The sequence below is a fragment of the Zootoca vivipara genome, chromosome 6 (genome assembly GCF_965207765.1).
Source record: "Zootoca vivipara chromosome 6, rZooViv2.hap1.1, whole genome shotgun sequence".
Lineage (NCBI taxonomy): Eukaryota > Metazoa > Chordata > Lepidosauria > Squamata > Lacertidae > Zootoca > Zootoca vivipara.
In genome coordinates, this window is record NC_142589.1 from 11685328 (window position 1) to 11701473 (window position 16146).

Here is a 16146-nt window from a genome sequence, read left to right on the forward strand (position 1 = left end):
GCGATAGATGTTCCTCCGACTTGAGAGATTTCAAAAAGAAAAATCATATAGGGATCCCGGCGCTATCCTTGACACTTGTGACAATAAATGTTAACTGTGTAAAACAATCCTTGATCATTGGCGTCCAACAACCACTAGAAGGGGCAGTTCCCCGATCCTGTTGTATCTGGGATGCGGCGGTAGAGCGATGCCCGCTCTCTGCCTCCAGGGGTTGCTGTCCCCATTGGCCGCTTCCATCCATGCATTTCCTTACTACGTACAGTATTCAGAAATGTGGTTTTCTTCCTTCGTTTCAACGTGGAATTCAGCTAGCTTCCCCCCGCTTTACGATGCCTGCCTGGGCGGATAAGAATAGAAAGTGATAGGCTGAGTAAACTGGCGTAGTCTCGACCTGCCTGCCACGATCCATCTTGTGCATTTGGGCTGTTCAAACATCCTTGGAAAGAGAGCAGTTAACGGGAGGGCCAGCAGCGCCGTTACTTGGGAGCAAGCCCCACTTACTGGAGAGTAAACGGAAGGCGGCTCAGCGCGGGGTATCATTTGAAAGCTTGCAATGGGGAACTTGAAATGTGCAGTGCTACACAGTTGTGCTGTAGCCAACACAGTCCTTCTCAGAGTCGATCCACCGAAATTATTTAACCCAAGTTACTCGTGTCCACGAACGTCAATGGGCCTACTCTGAGTAGGACTTGCACCGCAGACAGCCCGTTGCCTGCTACTCAGAAGTAAGCCCCGACGATTTCAGTCCGAGTTACTCTTGGGTAAGCAAGCCCAGGATACCCCCCCCCCCCCCCTAGAAAATGATTAAGCGGATAAAGAACAAAGCCGCAGCAGCTGTGCGTAAGGCTCTCCTCTAAATCGTATGCAAATGAGCCTTGCCCAGGATTTCTATAAAGGGAGAGGGTATGGGAGAAGGAGGAGAGGGGGGACACGCCCAACTTCCATCTTACTCCTCCCCATCCTGCTGGTCGCTCAGCGGGGCAGAGACTCGTCTTCAATTTGGAGCCTACACGGTTTTGTTTCCTGCACCCTTCCCAAGTCAGGTATTATTTATTTTGTTTTATTGCCTTTAAATCCCACCTTTTCCTCCAAGGAACTCAAGGTGTTGTACATGGCTCTGGCCCCTCCTCATTGAATCTCTACAACAACCCTGTGAGGTAGGTTTGGCTGAGAGGTAGTGAGCTTCATGGCCAAGTGGGGTATTTCAACCCTGGTTTCTCAAAGCCCTAGTCCGACGCTATAACCATCACACCACACTGCCCCTAGAAGTTTTTAGGTAAACGAGGAGCCTCTTAGCTTTGGGCAGGATCCAAAGAATGAGAGAATTGAGCAGTTAAGCATCTTTAAGTCTCTCTTGCAAGTTTCCAACTCAGAGTAGACCCAGTGGAGTTAATGGACATAACTAGCAGGTTCATTCATTGCTATGGGTCTACTCCTGAGAATAATTTAGCTGGCTACAACCCTGTGGAATGAGTGGTTTTGCAAACTCCTCTCCCTGTTGGTGGTTCAGGGTGCCTTGACGCATGTTGAGAGCTGGTGGAGTGGACCAGCCACATCTCTGTTGGCAGTGTGCTCCCACTCACCCCCCCCCCAAAAAAACTCCTGTGTAGTGTGAATAACGGGAGAAAGTTACTCTTTACCCCCACCCTGCCTCAATGAATTCTATATATAGTACCTCACAATCTATTTTAACCCCCATTGAAAAAATAAAAGGCAGTTGGTTCCCCAGCCTTCTAAAAATGCAGCTGCAGAGTTCAGGAATTTTATACACAACGGACCAGGGATGGAATTTAGAGTTGTCTGGCCTGTCCATTTAGTTTTAAAGGCTGGGTCCAGCCTACAAGGCGTGGCATCGCGGTTAAGAGTGTCAAAGTAAGACTTGGGTTCAAATCTCACACTGGGCTTTGAAACTCACTGGGTGTGACCTTGGGCTAGTCACTGCCTCTCAGCAAAACGCACCTCGCAGGGTTGTTGTGGGGGGTTAAATGACGAGGGAGCAGAGCTGGGTACACCACCTTGAGCGTATGGAGAAAGGCAGGATATATCATCATCAAAATTATCTGATTATTTGTATGCCACTTTCCCACAAAATCGTGCCCAAAGCGGCTCACAACATCTCATGTGATCAATTAAGTGCAACGGTTCAAAAAATGCATATTAGAAACAATTAGAAATAATAATACCCACCAATTAACAGATTTAAATAATCATGCACATTTTATTTGAATGCGTAACAATCACAACAAAGGTCTAGTGACTTCAGTGGATAGAATTCTCTGCTCCATGAACCTCAGCCAGCCCCCCCCCCCGCCAGCCTGCTTTTTTTTTACAACCAGCCCAGGAATTAGTACTGATTGACTAATTGACTGATTGACTACTGATCTTCCTCCTTCAGAACTCAACAGGGAAGAAACCAGACTTAGCTGGCTCTCTTTGTCATTGGCGCCCCCTACTGCTGGTCTCCCTGCATTCCAGCCTATGGGCAGCCTCCATCACTGGGTGGCCCTGACACAGCAACATTGTGTTGCAAGGGCCTTCCTTGGCATTGTCTATTTCCATGCATGCAGCTAGTATTCCAGGTCAAGTCCCTGTCATCACTAGGTAGGGCTGGGGACAGCCTTGTCTGAAATCCTGGAGGGCTTCTGCCAGTCGGGGCAGATAATAGTGAACTAGAAAGGATAATGGCTTGACTTGGCGCAAGGCAGCGTCTGGTGTCTTTGCTATTTATGTGAGAACATTAAAAGAGACCTGCTGCATTGGGCCAAACGCCCATTTGTCCAGCATTCTGTTCACTCAGGTCCCTGAGGGGGAATCCCACAAGCAGGACATGAGCACAAGTCTGATCCTCTTTTTAAGCCATCCATGCTGGTGCTTCAAATGGGAGAGAGTTCCACAGTTTAACTCTGTGTTGCATGAAGAAGTATTTTCTGTTATACGTCCTGAATCTTCCAATAATAATACAGTAATTGTACTCCATCCATCTGATAGAGTTGCCCCCTGCCTCTTTGGGTGGCTTCCAATGTATAGAAAAACATAATAAAAGATTACAAGTTTAAAAGCTTTCCAATGCAGGGCTAGGGACATGGGTGGCGCTGTGGTCTAAACCACTGAGCCTCTTGGGCTTGCTGATCGGAAGGCCAACAGTTCAAATCCCTGCGACGGGGTGAGCTCCTGTTACTCTGTCCCAGCTCCTGCCAACCTAGCAGTTCAAAAGCATGCCAGTATGAGTAGATAAATAGGTACCGCTGCAGAGGGAAGGTAAACGGTGTTTCTGTGCGCTCTGGCTTCCATCACAGTGTTTTTCTTGCGCCAGAAGCAGTTTAGTCCTGCTGGCCACATGACCCGGAAAGCTGTCTGTGGACAAACGCCAGCTCCCTCGGTCTGAAAAGCGAGATGAGCGCTGCAACCCCATAGTCGCCTTTGACTGGACTTAACCATCCAGGGGTCCTTTACCTTTATATACAGGGCGGCTTTCAGATGTCTTCTAAAGGTTATAGAGTTACTCATCTCCTTGTTATCTGATGGGAGGGCTTTCCACAGGGTGGGTGCCACTACCGAGAAGTCCCTCTGTCTGGTTTAGTTTCAGTGGATTTAGTTTCAATGGATGCCCACTTCACTGGATGTCCCCAAGTTCCATTGTTGGGAGAGAATGAGAAAAACGCTTCTCTATCCAATTTCTCAATGCCAAACATAATTTTTATAAACTTTTATCACATCTCCCCTTACTTAGCTTTCCTCTAACCTTATACAGTGGTACCTCGGTTTTCCAACGTAATCCGTTCCGGAAGACCATTCGAGTTCTTAAATGTTCGAAAACCAAGGTGCAAAGGGCGGCCTGCAGAGGTGTGTTAAAAAACGGAAGCGTTTCCTTCCGGGTTTTCGGCGTTCGAAAACTGAAACGTTCATCAATGGAAACGTTCAAAAAACAAGGTACCACCGTACGTCCCAAATGTTTCCATCTTCCTTCATAGGGGAATCGTTCCATCCCCTCAATCATTTGGGTTGCCTTTTCCTTGCTAGGATATTTAGTGTGATCACATCCCTCTTGTGTGTTTCTCTCCCTCCCTCTCCCAGTTCTCCTCTCCAGGTGGAGTGGACCTCTTTGAAGGGCGATGGCAAGCATCTGCGTTTTGCCCGATCACCTCCTGTTGGATATCTTGTCTCTTGTCCCCATGGGCGACCTGATTCGAAACTGCCGTCTGGTCTGTTCCCGCTGGCGGGACCTAGTGGACTTGCCAGTTCTCTGGAAGCGGCTCTTCCGGCTGAAGGACAGCAGCAAACGCGTGCAAGTTGTGCCACGTGATATAAAGGCCTACTACATTTTGGGCCACCTGGAGAGAAATTTGATCAAGAACCCCTTTGGAGAAGGCAAGTCCCAGATTATTCAGGAGAAATACCAACAAGCCTGCCTTGAGCAGAGAGGAACTGATTTGCATAGTCCAGGCATCCCCAAACTTCGGCCCTCCAGATGTTTTGGACTACATTTCCCATCATCCCTGACCACTGGTCCTGCTAGCTAGGGATCATGGGAGTTGTAGGCCAAAACAACTGGAGGGCCGCAGTTTGGGGATGCCTGGCATAGTCCTTTCCAAAAGCCTCTGCTTATAGTCCTTTAAAAAACCACTCAGTGTTGAAACATCTGGTCTTGTGTGCAGCAGGTCCCAGGTACTACTACTACTACTACTAATTTATTATTTATACCCCGCCCATCCGGCTGGGTTTCCCCAGCCACTCTGGGTGGCTCCCAACAGATTAAAAACAGAATACTACAGCAAACATTAAAAACTTCCCTAAACAGGGCTGCCTTCAGATGCTTTCTAAAAGTCAGGTAGTTGTTTATTTCCTTGACATCTGATGGGAGGGTGTTTCACAGGGCAGGCGCCACTACTGAGAAGGTCCTCTGCCTGGTTCCCTGTAACCTCACATCTAGCAATGAGGGAACCGCTAGAAGGCCATTGGAGCTGGAACTCATTGTCCGGGCAGAATGATAGAGGTGGAGACGGTCCTTCAGGTACAATTTCCAATGGCATCTCCAAATAGACAATTCTGAGTTAGGCAGACCCATGATCTGATTCAGTATAGTACAATTTCCTATGTTCCTGTGAACCGTCCCACATTTGAATGCAGATGAGTAGGAAATTAGATGTGTCAATTCTTACACACACACACACACACACACACACACACACACACACACACCGCCTTTCCTGAAGAAACCAAGCATCTCAGGGATGCTAAGCAACTCCTCCCCACCCCCTGACACACTCTTTTTGTTATGTGGCCCTGGCTAGGTTAGGTCTGTTAATTTATTTATTTTACATTGGGAACCTTCCAAACACATCGCTTCTTCACCAGGATTCAGAAGTGGTATAGCTGAAGCAAAGCGAGGCTGTGCCATATTTCTGTATGCAGAGTTTGACCCTCAGGTGTCAGGTAGGCCGTTGTGAATTACAGTGGAAGGAGAAATTGCTGTGTCACTGGGGATGGGAAGGAATTTCCTGAAGCGGGAAGCCGCTTAAACCTGCTGCAATGAAGAGCCACCTCCAAAACTCTTCTCAGTTTTGTATTTCGAGAGGCTGGTCCACGGCAGGGGGACAGGAAGGGCTCTGTTCCCACCTGCCTGACTTTTTCCAACCATCTCAGGGTTTGGTACTGACAACTTCCTCATCCTCCACAGTGATGCCTGTGTTGAACTCAACAGGAAAAGAGATGGAGACAAGCAAACTAGGAATCCTTAGTTCTCGTCATTGGCTCTGGGCTCTCTGCCTTCTGCCCTCCCAGTCCCAATGGACACTAGCTCCCTGGGAGTTGCAGTTTGGTGCTGAGATTTCTGGAGCAGCATCCCTGAGCCGCATTTACAGAACTCCAGTTTTCATGATTTCCCGGGATTTCCCAGGAAAGCAGAACTGAGTGTTAAAACTGGCAAAAGCTAGTAGTTCAAGCTATTGGAAAAACAGGAGTATTTTAAAGTTCCGTTCTGGATCCCACTTTTAAAAAATTGGAGCATGTGAACTTAAAAATGCAGTCCAAATCATGTCTACTCAGAAGCAAGTACTATTGAATTCAATGGGGCGTACTTCCAGGTAAATGGGGTTCGGATCCTAGCCTACGATGTACACTGTTTCACTAACAACCTGAGATATCTGCACCACTCAATGCCACAATAATTCAAATTATGTTATTTAACATGCCCTTTAATAAATTTCCCAGCAATTGATAGGTTGTGTGAGTAGGATGCTGGACTAGATGGACCTTGGGCCTGATCCAGCAGGGCTCTACTTATGTTGTTAACCCTTCCCTATCACTTGTCCCCTTTTCCTACAGATGGCTTGGACTATTGGACAACCAAGACCCTTGGAACGGCCCAATGGAAAATTCAGGAAGTGTCTGAAATGGCCTCCCTGCGACTTGGAATGAAGGACTTTATTCCGAGGGACTGCCCTGTGGAAGATGGGCCCTGTCTTCAGGTTAAAAAATGCTTTGCTGCTTGTGATGGGTAAGGATAATACCCGTTTGATCTGGGATTCAGCTGGAGATGGGGAGAGCGATTCACTGTTTTTCCTGCGGGGAATCTTGGGCCGGCATGGAAGCCTGCCTTTAGATACCCTCGCCTCAATCCTGAACCAGTTTCTTAAAATATTAATAATAATAATAATCACAACTTACGTCAACAGGTTCAATCTAATGAGTTTTTTTAATATCCAATAAATTGGTATAAGGTGAGACATACACGGGTGGCGCTGTGGGTTAAACCACAGAGCCTAGGGCTTGCCGATCAGAAGGTCAGCAGTTCAAATCCCCGCGAAGGGGTGAGCTCCCATTGCTTGGTCCCAGCTCCTGCCAACCTAGCAGTTCGAAAGCACGTCAAAGTGCAAAGTGCAAGTAAACGGCGTTTCTGTGTGCTGCTCTGGTTCGCCAGAAGCGGCTTTGTCATGCTGGCCACATGACCTGGAAGCTGTATGTCGGCTCCCTCGGCCAGTAAAGCGAGATGAACGCCGCAACCCCAGAGTCGTCCGCGACTGGACCTAATGGTCAGGTGACCCTTTAGCTTTACCGACATACCTGCATAAAACTGCAACCATCCCCCCCAAAAAGAAACCATGTACAGTACGTGGTACCTTGGTTTTCAAACTTAATCCATTCTGAGAATCCGTCTGACTCCTGAAACCATTCGAAAACCAAGGCGCGGCTTCTGATCGGTTGCAAGGATCTTCCTGCACTCAAGTGGAAGCTGTGTCGAACGTTTGGCTTCCAAAAAGCGTCTGCAAACCAGAACACTTCCTTCCAGGTTTGTAGCATTCAGGAGCCAATTTGTTTGAGTACCAAGGCATTTGAGAACCAAGGTACCACTGTATTAACTTTTCAGCCCAGAATGTAGGAAGGGCCACAGCTCATCTGCTCTGCATGCAGAAAGTCCTGGGTTCAATCCGTAGGATCTCCAGGTAGGGTCAGGAGAGATTCCTGCCTGAAACCCAGGAGAGCCACTGCCAGTCAGTGTAGGCAATGCTGTACCAACCAACCAGCGTCCCCAAAACGGAGTCCTGGGTTGGAACCCAAATTTCCCTAGAGCACCACGTTGAGAAGTGGCCAGGCCCTTCTGCAATGAGGCTTGCTAGCCATCTCCATGGGTGGGTTGATGAGTCTCCTTCAATGGGCTGCATTTGGCTTGGAGCTTCTGGCAGCCGGCTTCCCCCACCCCCCCCAAACCCTTGGAGCAAAAGGCAGGATAGTGATGGTGTTACTTTGTGGTTTTCACTTAGGTTCTGCGCCAAGTATCAGCTCATCACCTTGAAGGACGAAGGCTACTGGGATGAGCTGATAGATAGGGTCAAACCCTGCGTTATGGTGTCCGATTGGTGAGTGCAGTGTGTGCCATTGTGGCTGTTGGTGAGTGCAGTGTGGCAAGAAGACACTCTCAAAGGTTCCAGTAGATCGAAAGGATAGAAGTGGCCAATGGGTTGGCCAGGTCATGGAAATTCTACTCCATATTGATCCAGAGTAGATTCCAATGTATAGTTAGTCGATTCCCAAAAATAGATCAGAGGCGATAATATTTCATCCAGCAGAGCTTTACTGCTACTTAAGGCAAATGAGCATAATGGTCACAAACCCAATACATTCAGGATTGCCACAGTCCATAAGAAATCCAGTTGCAGCAGAATTAACTTAAACTTACAATAACTTATAATAAGTTTAAACCTTAACACTAAGGTTTAACACCACACCAAAAGGAAGAGAGATAGAAAGAGAAAGTGAAACACAGGCTCCTTCTGGCCTTACTTTTATAGTCAGCGTGACCTTGACAGAACCAGTTTAAGCCAGCTGTACTCAGCTTCTCTGAAGGAATCACCCAAACATCATGAACCTTCTGCTTGTTTCTTTCACACAGAGAAGCTTCCAGAACCCTCTTGAATTAATTAGATTAGGAAAGATCAGATCAATAATTTCTGGACTAAGAAATGCACATGGACAGGACAGTGGCGCAGGTCTGATTGAACCTGCAGTTCAGGATCACGGGGAGGTTCCAGAGTTGGCCAGCGAGTTGATGGATGGGGAGAAGTGTATCTGATAGGACCTGGACTTCAGGACCACGGACAGTTCCAAAGTTAGAAATAGGCTCCAACAGTGGTTCCAACTTTTTTGGACCTGTGCAGGTTTTCACTACCATGCTAAGCCCAGCTTGGGTGGCATGACAGCTTCCTTAAAAGAGCCACATTGCTTTCCTAAGGTGGACAGTGACTGCTTGCTAGTTACCCTGGCCAGCAAAGCTCAGTCATCATGGCTTCTGACAAGATGGGTGGGGTGGGCTCCTGCGGGGGCCTCTGGCTGGTAGGGTTGTTGGCTCTGAAGTTCAACTCCAGAGGAGTTGTATTTTCCTCTCGGGCAGGGCTGCTGGATGAAGCCTCCACAATCCTTGTAGTTACCAGAATCGCAGGTCGCAGTTCTGTCCCAGCCACAGGATCACCCCCCACCAACTGCCCAGTGGCGATGGGGGAGGAGAGGGGCCAAGATGATATCTATGACAATTATTAGAGGAAGAGAAGAGGATTCTGGGCTAAGATGGGCCATTGTCCTGATCCACCAACCAGGCTCTTCTTAGATTTTAACTCCTTGCGAGAGTGAGGATTCAGTACAAGTTTTATGGTGTGGAATATTCTCTGTTTCTCTATTCTCTCAATATAGGTTTTACTGCACCAAAGGCGCCCAATACCAGCTGCGGGTGCTGCTGTTATCAGCAGACTTCGAGGTCTTAAGAGAGCGGTGTTCTGAAGACTTGTTCTTGAATGGATCTAAACATGGAAGGTGGCGAGAGGTAAGAAGGAAGACAGTTAAGAAGCTTCAGCTGGTGCAGAATTTGGTGGCCATGTTGCTCAGCAAGGCAAGATGGTATTACAGCTGGCACCAACTGCACCGGCTTCCAATTAGTTTCTGGACCCAATTAATTCAAAAGTGCTGGTTTTGACCTATAAAGCCTTGAATCAGGCACCCCCAAACTGCAGCCCTCCAGATGTTTTGGCCCAGAACTCCCATGATCCCTAGCTAACAGGACCAGTGGTCGGGGAAGATGGGAATTGTAGCCCAAAACATCTGGAGGGCTGAAGTTTGGGGATGCCTGCCTTAAATGGCTCAGGGCCGTAATACCTCAAGGACCACCTCTCCCCATATAAACTGATCCGGACCCTGCAATCATCATCTGAGACCCACCTTCATGTGCCCCTTCCATGAGAAGTCCAGAAGGTGGCAACCCAAGAGCTGGGGCCTTTTCTGCAGTGGCTCCCCGTTTGTGGAATGCTCTCACCAGGGAGGTTCACCTGCTGCCTTCATTATATATCTTTAGGTGCCAGATGAAAACGTTTCTCTTCAACCAGGCCTTATGCTTATTAATATTCTACAGCCTTTTAAATATGTTTGTGGGAGGAGGGTTATTGTGTTGTTGTTTGTTTTTTTTGACTATTTGTGCTTTCACCTTGTATTTTCACCTTGTGAACTGCTCTGAGATCTTGAGATGAAGAGGAGTATATAAATCAAATAAATAAATAAAACTTAATTGTAAGCCATCCAGAGTGGTTGGGGAAACCCAGCCAGATGGGCAGGATATAAATACCGTGTTTCTCATATTATAAGACATGTCTTATATTTATTTTTTCCTCAAAAAAACACACTATGGCTTATTTTCAAGGGATGTCTTATTTTTTTCCTCCTCCTGCTGCTGCGGCCGGCATTGCTGCTGCGCCTATCACTATGTCTTATTTTCAGGGTATGGCTTATATTCCTTGAATGCTTAAAAATCCTGCTATGGCTTATTTTATGGGTATGTCTTAAAATATGAGAAACAGGGTAATAATAATAAATTACAGTGGTACCTTGGTTCCTGAATGCCTTGGTTCTCTGGTTCCTGAACGCCTTGGTACTTGTACGTTTCGGCTTCCGAACAATCAAAACCTGGAAGTGAGTGTTCCGGTTTTCTAACGCTTTCAGAAGCCAGACGTCCGATATGGCTTCTGCTATTGTTTCTGTGCGCTTGCGCCAATCGGAAGCCGCACCTTGGTTTTGGAAGTCGAATGGACTTCTGGAACGCATTCTGTTTGGGAACCAAGATAACACTGTATAATTAATTAATTTCCCAGGTTGAAGGTTGGGGCCCAGGAGTCGGAGTCTGCAGCAAATGAGACCTAAGAGAGATCTCTGCCTTGCCCCCTATCTTTGCAGGGTTCACCTCTGTTGCACAATTTCTACTGTGCTCTTCCATTTTGGAACAGTTGTGTGTATTCCATAACTGTCTCGATCTAACTATTCATTCCTTTTACAGCTTTTAAAAGATTACGGTTGCGTTTTTGTTCCTCTTGCATTTATGACTGTTTTTATTATGTGCTCTAAAGGTAAAGGTAAAGGACCCCTGACAGTTAAATCCAGTCAGTGGTTTAGACCACAGCGCCACCCGCTTCCCTTATTATGTACTCTAGACAAATTTTATTTTTGCATTTCCAAATCTTACCTTTATTTTTGCATTTGCAAATCTTGTTTTGACAATTACAGTGATACCTCGGTCTCCGAACGTTTCTATTGACGAACCTTTTCGGTTTTTGAACGCCATAAACCCCGAAAGTAAATGCTTCGGTTTTCGAACACGCCTCGGAAATTGAACATGCCGAGGTACCACTGTATGTTATTTTTCTCAATTTTGTTTATAAAATTTACAGACTGCCCTTTGCGCCTCGGTTTTCGAACGTTTCAGAACTCGAACGGTCTTCTGGGACGGATTATGTTCGAAAACCGAGGTACAGCTGTACTTTGAAATAAACGCTGCAACAGCCTGCCCTACGGGACATTTTGGAGAAGGGGCAGGCAAGGAATAAGAATGCATAAATGAAACTTTACCCAAATCACCACTCATCTCTCGCTCCCCCCCCTTTATCCTGCAGGTTTATTACACCATCTATGGCTGCCCTCCTGGTGTCCGCTACATCTACTTTGAACACAAAGGCCAAAATGTCAACAGACGTAACCATAAAGGTTTGCGAGTAACTAAAAGCAGCATCACCCTTAAGTTCATTTACGATGTTCGTCAACATTACTGACTTGCTGAATTCCCTTTGAAGCTGGAGAGAAAACAAAGCACACCCCTTCTTTGGCTGGGCCAATTGTTTTTTTACTTGTTCTTGTGTGGGTGAGACTTTTACAAGGTATTTTTTTGGTACCGCAGAATAAATGCATTTTAAATTATTTTTGTGGTCGCTTGCTGTTGACACATGTCTGTATGGCCTCCCGCTTCTTGAGGTAGGACACATATCAAAATATATATTGAAATGTGGTAAAATGGTCAGAGTGCCGGACTAGGGCCTTGGGAGATGTTGAGTTCAAATCCCCTCCCCACCCCACTTGGCCACGAGGCTCACTAGGTGATTTGGGGCCAGTCAAGGCCTCCTGGCCTAACTTACCTTGCAGGGTTCTTAAAGGTAAAGGGACCCCTGACCATTAGGTCCAGTCGTAACTGACTCTGAGGTTGCGGCGCTCATCTTGCATTATTGGCCGAGGGAGCCGGCGTACAACTTCTGGGTCATGTGGCCAGCATGACAAAGCCGCTTCTGGCGAACCAGAGCAGCGCACGGAAACACCGTTTACCTTCCCGCTGTACCTTCCCCTATTTATCTACTTGCACTTTGAGGTGCTTTTGAACTGCTAGGTGGGCAGGAGCTGGGACCGAGCAACGGGAGCTCACCCCGTCGCAGGGATTTGAACCGCCGACCTTCTGATCGGCAAGCTCTGGGCTCTGTGGTTTAACCCACAGCATGAGGAGTGGAAGAACCATGCAAGGCACCTGGAACTCCTTGAAGAAAAAGGTGGAATAACGAATGCAATAAATAAACATTAAAATACAGGAAGGGAAGGCAATAGGGGAATGTTGTTGGCATCCGTCTGCCTCGGAAACAATGGTGGAGTGCGCCTTTGGGAGTGAAGTCAAACTGTTGAGAGCTTGCAGCGTCTGCTGTGGCTGCAGATACCAATGGCAAATAATTTTTTGTACCCCGCTCTTCTGGCTGAGTCTCCCCAGCCACTCTGGGCAGCTCCCAATCGAGTGTTAAAAGAATACAGCATTAAATATTAAAAACTTCCCTAAACAGGGCTGCCTTCAGATGTCTTTCAAAAATAGGATAGCTGCTTATTTCCTTGACATCTGATGGAAGGGCGTTCCACAGGGCGGGTGCCACTACCGAGAAGGCCCTCTGATTGGTTCCCTGTAACCTCACTTCTCGCAGGGAGGGAACCGCTAGAAGGACCTCAGAGCTGGGCCTCTGTGTCCGGGCTGAACGTTGGGGATGGAGACGCTCCTTCAGGTATACTGGGCCGAGGCCATTTAGGGCTTTCAAGGTCAGCACCAACAGTTTGATTTGTGCTCGGAAACGTACTGGGAGCCAATGGAGGTCTCTCAGGACCGGTGTTATGTGGTCCCAGCGGCCACTTCCAGTCACCAGTCTAGCTGCCGCATTCTGGATTAATTGCAGTTTCCGGGTCACCTTCAAAGGTAGCCCCACGTAGAGCGCATTGCAGTAATCCAAATGGGAGATAACCAGAGCATGCACCACTCTGGCGGGACAGTCTGCGGGCAGGTAGGGTCACAGCCTGCATACCAGATGGAGCTGGTAGACAGCCGCCCAGGACACAGAATTGACCTGCGCCTCCATGGACAGCTGTGAGTCCAAAATGACTCCTAGGCTACGTACCTGGTCCTTCAGGGGCACAGTTACCCCATTCAGGACCAGGGAGTCCCCCACACCCACCCACCCCCTGTCCCCCCAAAACAGTACTTCTGTCTTGTCAGGATTCAACCTCAATCTGTTAGCCGCCATCCATCCTCCATCTGCTTCCAGGCACTCACACAGGAAATAATAATAATAATAATAATAATAATAATAATAATAATAATAATAATAATAATATTTATACATACATGCATGCATGCATGCATGCATGCATACATACATACATACATACATACATTCCCCAGCCACTCTGGGCGGCTCCCAACAGAATATTAAAAAGAATAAAACATCAAACATTAAAAACTTCCCTAAACAGGGCTGCCTTCAGATGTCTTCTAAAAGTCAGATAGTTGTTTATTTCCTTGACATCTGATGGGAGGGGGTTCCACAGGGTAGGCGCCACCACCAAGAAGGCCCTCTGCCTGGTTCCCTGTAACCTCGCTTCTCGCAGGGAAGGAACCGCCAGAAGGCCCTCAGTGCTGGACCTCAGCGTCTGGGCTGAACAAATAGGGGTGGAGATGCTTCAGGTATACTGGGCTGAGGCTGTTTAGGGCTTTAAAGGTCAACACCTGGTTATGCTGCTGCAGATGCTCCATGGCTGTTTCTTTTTTCTGCGCTCCTCCCAACGGTCATTCCTCCCCTGGTCACTGCTGTGGATGCACAACCTGTCTAATCTCCCAGGATTCCGCATAAGCACTAGTCCTCAGAGTGCACTCCCTGATTTTGGAGGGCATGACTCCTTTGCTTCCATTAGTTCGAATGGGTCTACTCTGAGTAGGATTTTCTCTTCATGTTTATTTATTTTATTTTATTTTACAAATATCATATACATTCAAATATAATGAATATTTATACATATATAAGATTCCCTTAACCCTTGGACTTCCCTTGGCCCCCCTGCCACCCGGTAGTTTCCATTGTAAACCTTTTTTCTACTGCATCTTGTAGTATTCAAATTTTGTTCCCGTTTTAACCATAGAATTGTTACATTACAAGTGTTATAACAATCCTGCTAGCATTTTTAGGTGTTTACAGTGTTCTTCGAGGTAACCTGTAAATTTTTCCCATTCTTTGCTGAATTTCTTATCTTCTTGGTTTCTGATCCTCCCGGTCAATTTTGCCATTTCGGCATAGTCCATCATCTTGATTATCCATCATTCTCTGGTTGGAACTTGATCTTCCTTCCATCTTACTCTGAGTAGGTTTTAGTCGGCTGGAAAAGTTATAGTAAACCGGTACTGTATAGTTATTCCCCCCTTTTATTTTTATTTTGTTATCCCCCCCCTTTTAAAATCTTGTTGAGTTTCGCAATGAGATTCCTCACCTCCCGTCCGCCCCCCACAGTGATTTAGAAAGTGAGAGTAATCCCCAAAATTCATGGAGAAGGGGATTCAATATCCGAGTCCCTCACACATCTTGAGGAAGGTGGGCACCCCATATCATACGAAAATGAGCCTTTCCCCAGGATTCCCTTGGGGAGGAGGCGTTGCCCACCTGATCCACCAGCAGGGAGGTGCAGCGAATCTTACTCTTGGTGTTGTTTTTCCTTGGTCTGCTCCACCCCTAAAATAAATAGGTTCTATGGCATTCTCGGTCACCGCTACCAGCTCTCTGTAAAGCTCGTGTCTGCAGACTTCACTGTGATCAGAGAATATTGTTCCAAAGGCCGGTACACGTGCTATTCAGAAGATGAGGAATGGCGCGAGGTAAAGTCAGCTCGGTTTGAAGAGGGGGGTTGGCTGTGGCCCATGGGTGTAAAGGTAAAGGGACCCCTGACCATTAGGTCCAGTCGCGAACGACTCTGGGGTTGCGCCGCTCATCTCGCTTTACTGGCATACAGCTTCCAGGTCATATGGCCAGCATGACTAAGCCGCTTCTGGCGAACCAGAGCAGCGCACGGAAATGCCGTTTACCTTCCTGCTGGAGTGGTACCTATTTATCTACTTGCATTTTAATGTGCTTTTGAACTGCTAGGTTGGCAGGAGCTGGGACTGAGCAACGGGAGCTCACCCTGTCGCGGGGATTCAAACCGCCAACCTTCTGATCAGCAAGCCCTAGGCTCTGTGGTTTAACCCACAGCGCCACTCGCTTCCTGGCCCATGGGTGTATCCAGTGATAAATGGTCCCTTGCGTATAGGGGGGGGGGGTAAGTGCCTTCTTCCCCTGCCCAAGTGGCTAAGCTGTCCTAAACCCAAGCAACACTGCCATCACCCCCCCCCAACTGCTTGTCACATTCAGGTTTTGCACACATTTCACAACTTCCCTCCTGGAGTCCACCACATCTTCTTCCAACACCAAAGCCAAAATCTGAACTGGCAGGAATCCACCCTTCTGACGAGAATAGCCAAGCTCTTCAGAATGGCCAGATGCATGAAAACAGACCGAAGGATGAGGATCACCAAAAGCAGCATCACCGTTGGCCCGTTTTCCTTGGACAAAACCATGTACTATAAGGACGGCAGAGAGTTGAGCAGCTGTAGCTTTATTCATTACCGCAGCATCCAGTGTCCCTGCCGCGGCAACTATCTCCACTGGTAACAAGTACTTTCGTTCTCTCCCGCTAGTCCTGTGCGGAGTTCTTCCCCTCGTCCGGTCTCGATGCAGATTTCAGAAGTTCTGAGCTTCTGTCACGTTGTATGCCAGCACCTGCTCACTCTCTGTATAATGGCCATTTCTGGAAGTTAAAGAACGCAGGCTCTTTCTCGATAGGCTATGCAGGAGGGGGGTGGAAGCTAGCTCTGAAACTGAGATAGTTTTCAGGCAGCAGAGGGTATTCTGTTTTCACAGCACAAGTTGCAGGGACATGGAACAGGGAATTGACCCACTGAGGGGATAAAATAATTCGTTTGTGCTCTGCCTAGTTAAAGGGGCATTGGCTATTGTC

At 47.5% G+C, this 16146-nt stretch overlaps 1 protein-coding gene and 1 long non-coding RNA gene across 2 annotated transcripts; one reads left to right on the plus strand and one right to left on the minus strand.

Moving 5' to 3' along the window:
* Positions 1 to 4112: 4112 nt before the first annotated feature.
* Positions 4113 to 15800, plus strand: LOC118086834 (F-box only protein 44-like). The gene is made up of 5 exons (XM_088671537.1): positions 4113 to 4368; positions 6325 to 6496; positions 7761 to 7856; positions 14839 to 14968; positions 15501 to 15800. The coding sequence occupies exons 1-5, from the start codon at positions 4113 to 4115 to the stop codon at positions 15798 to 15800; spliced, it is 954 nt and encodes a 317-aa protein (XP_088527663.1).
* LOC148685250 (uncharacterized) lies at positions 8057 to 10582 on the minus strand. The gene is made up of 2 exons (XR_015950432.1): positions 10365 to 10582; positions 8057 to 9290 (listed from the first exon to the last, which is right to left on the minus strand). It is a non-coding gene; the product is annotated as an uncharacterized LOC148685250 (long non-coding RNA).
* Positions 15801 to 16146: the final 346 nt, after the last annotated feature.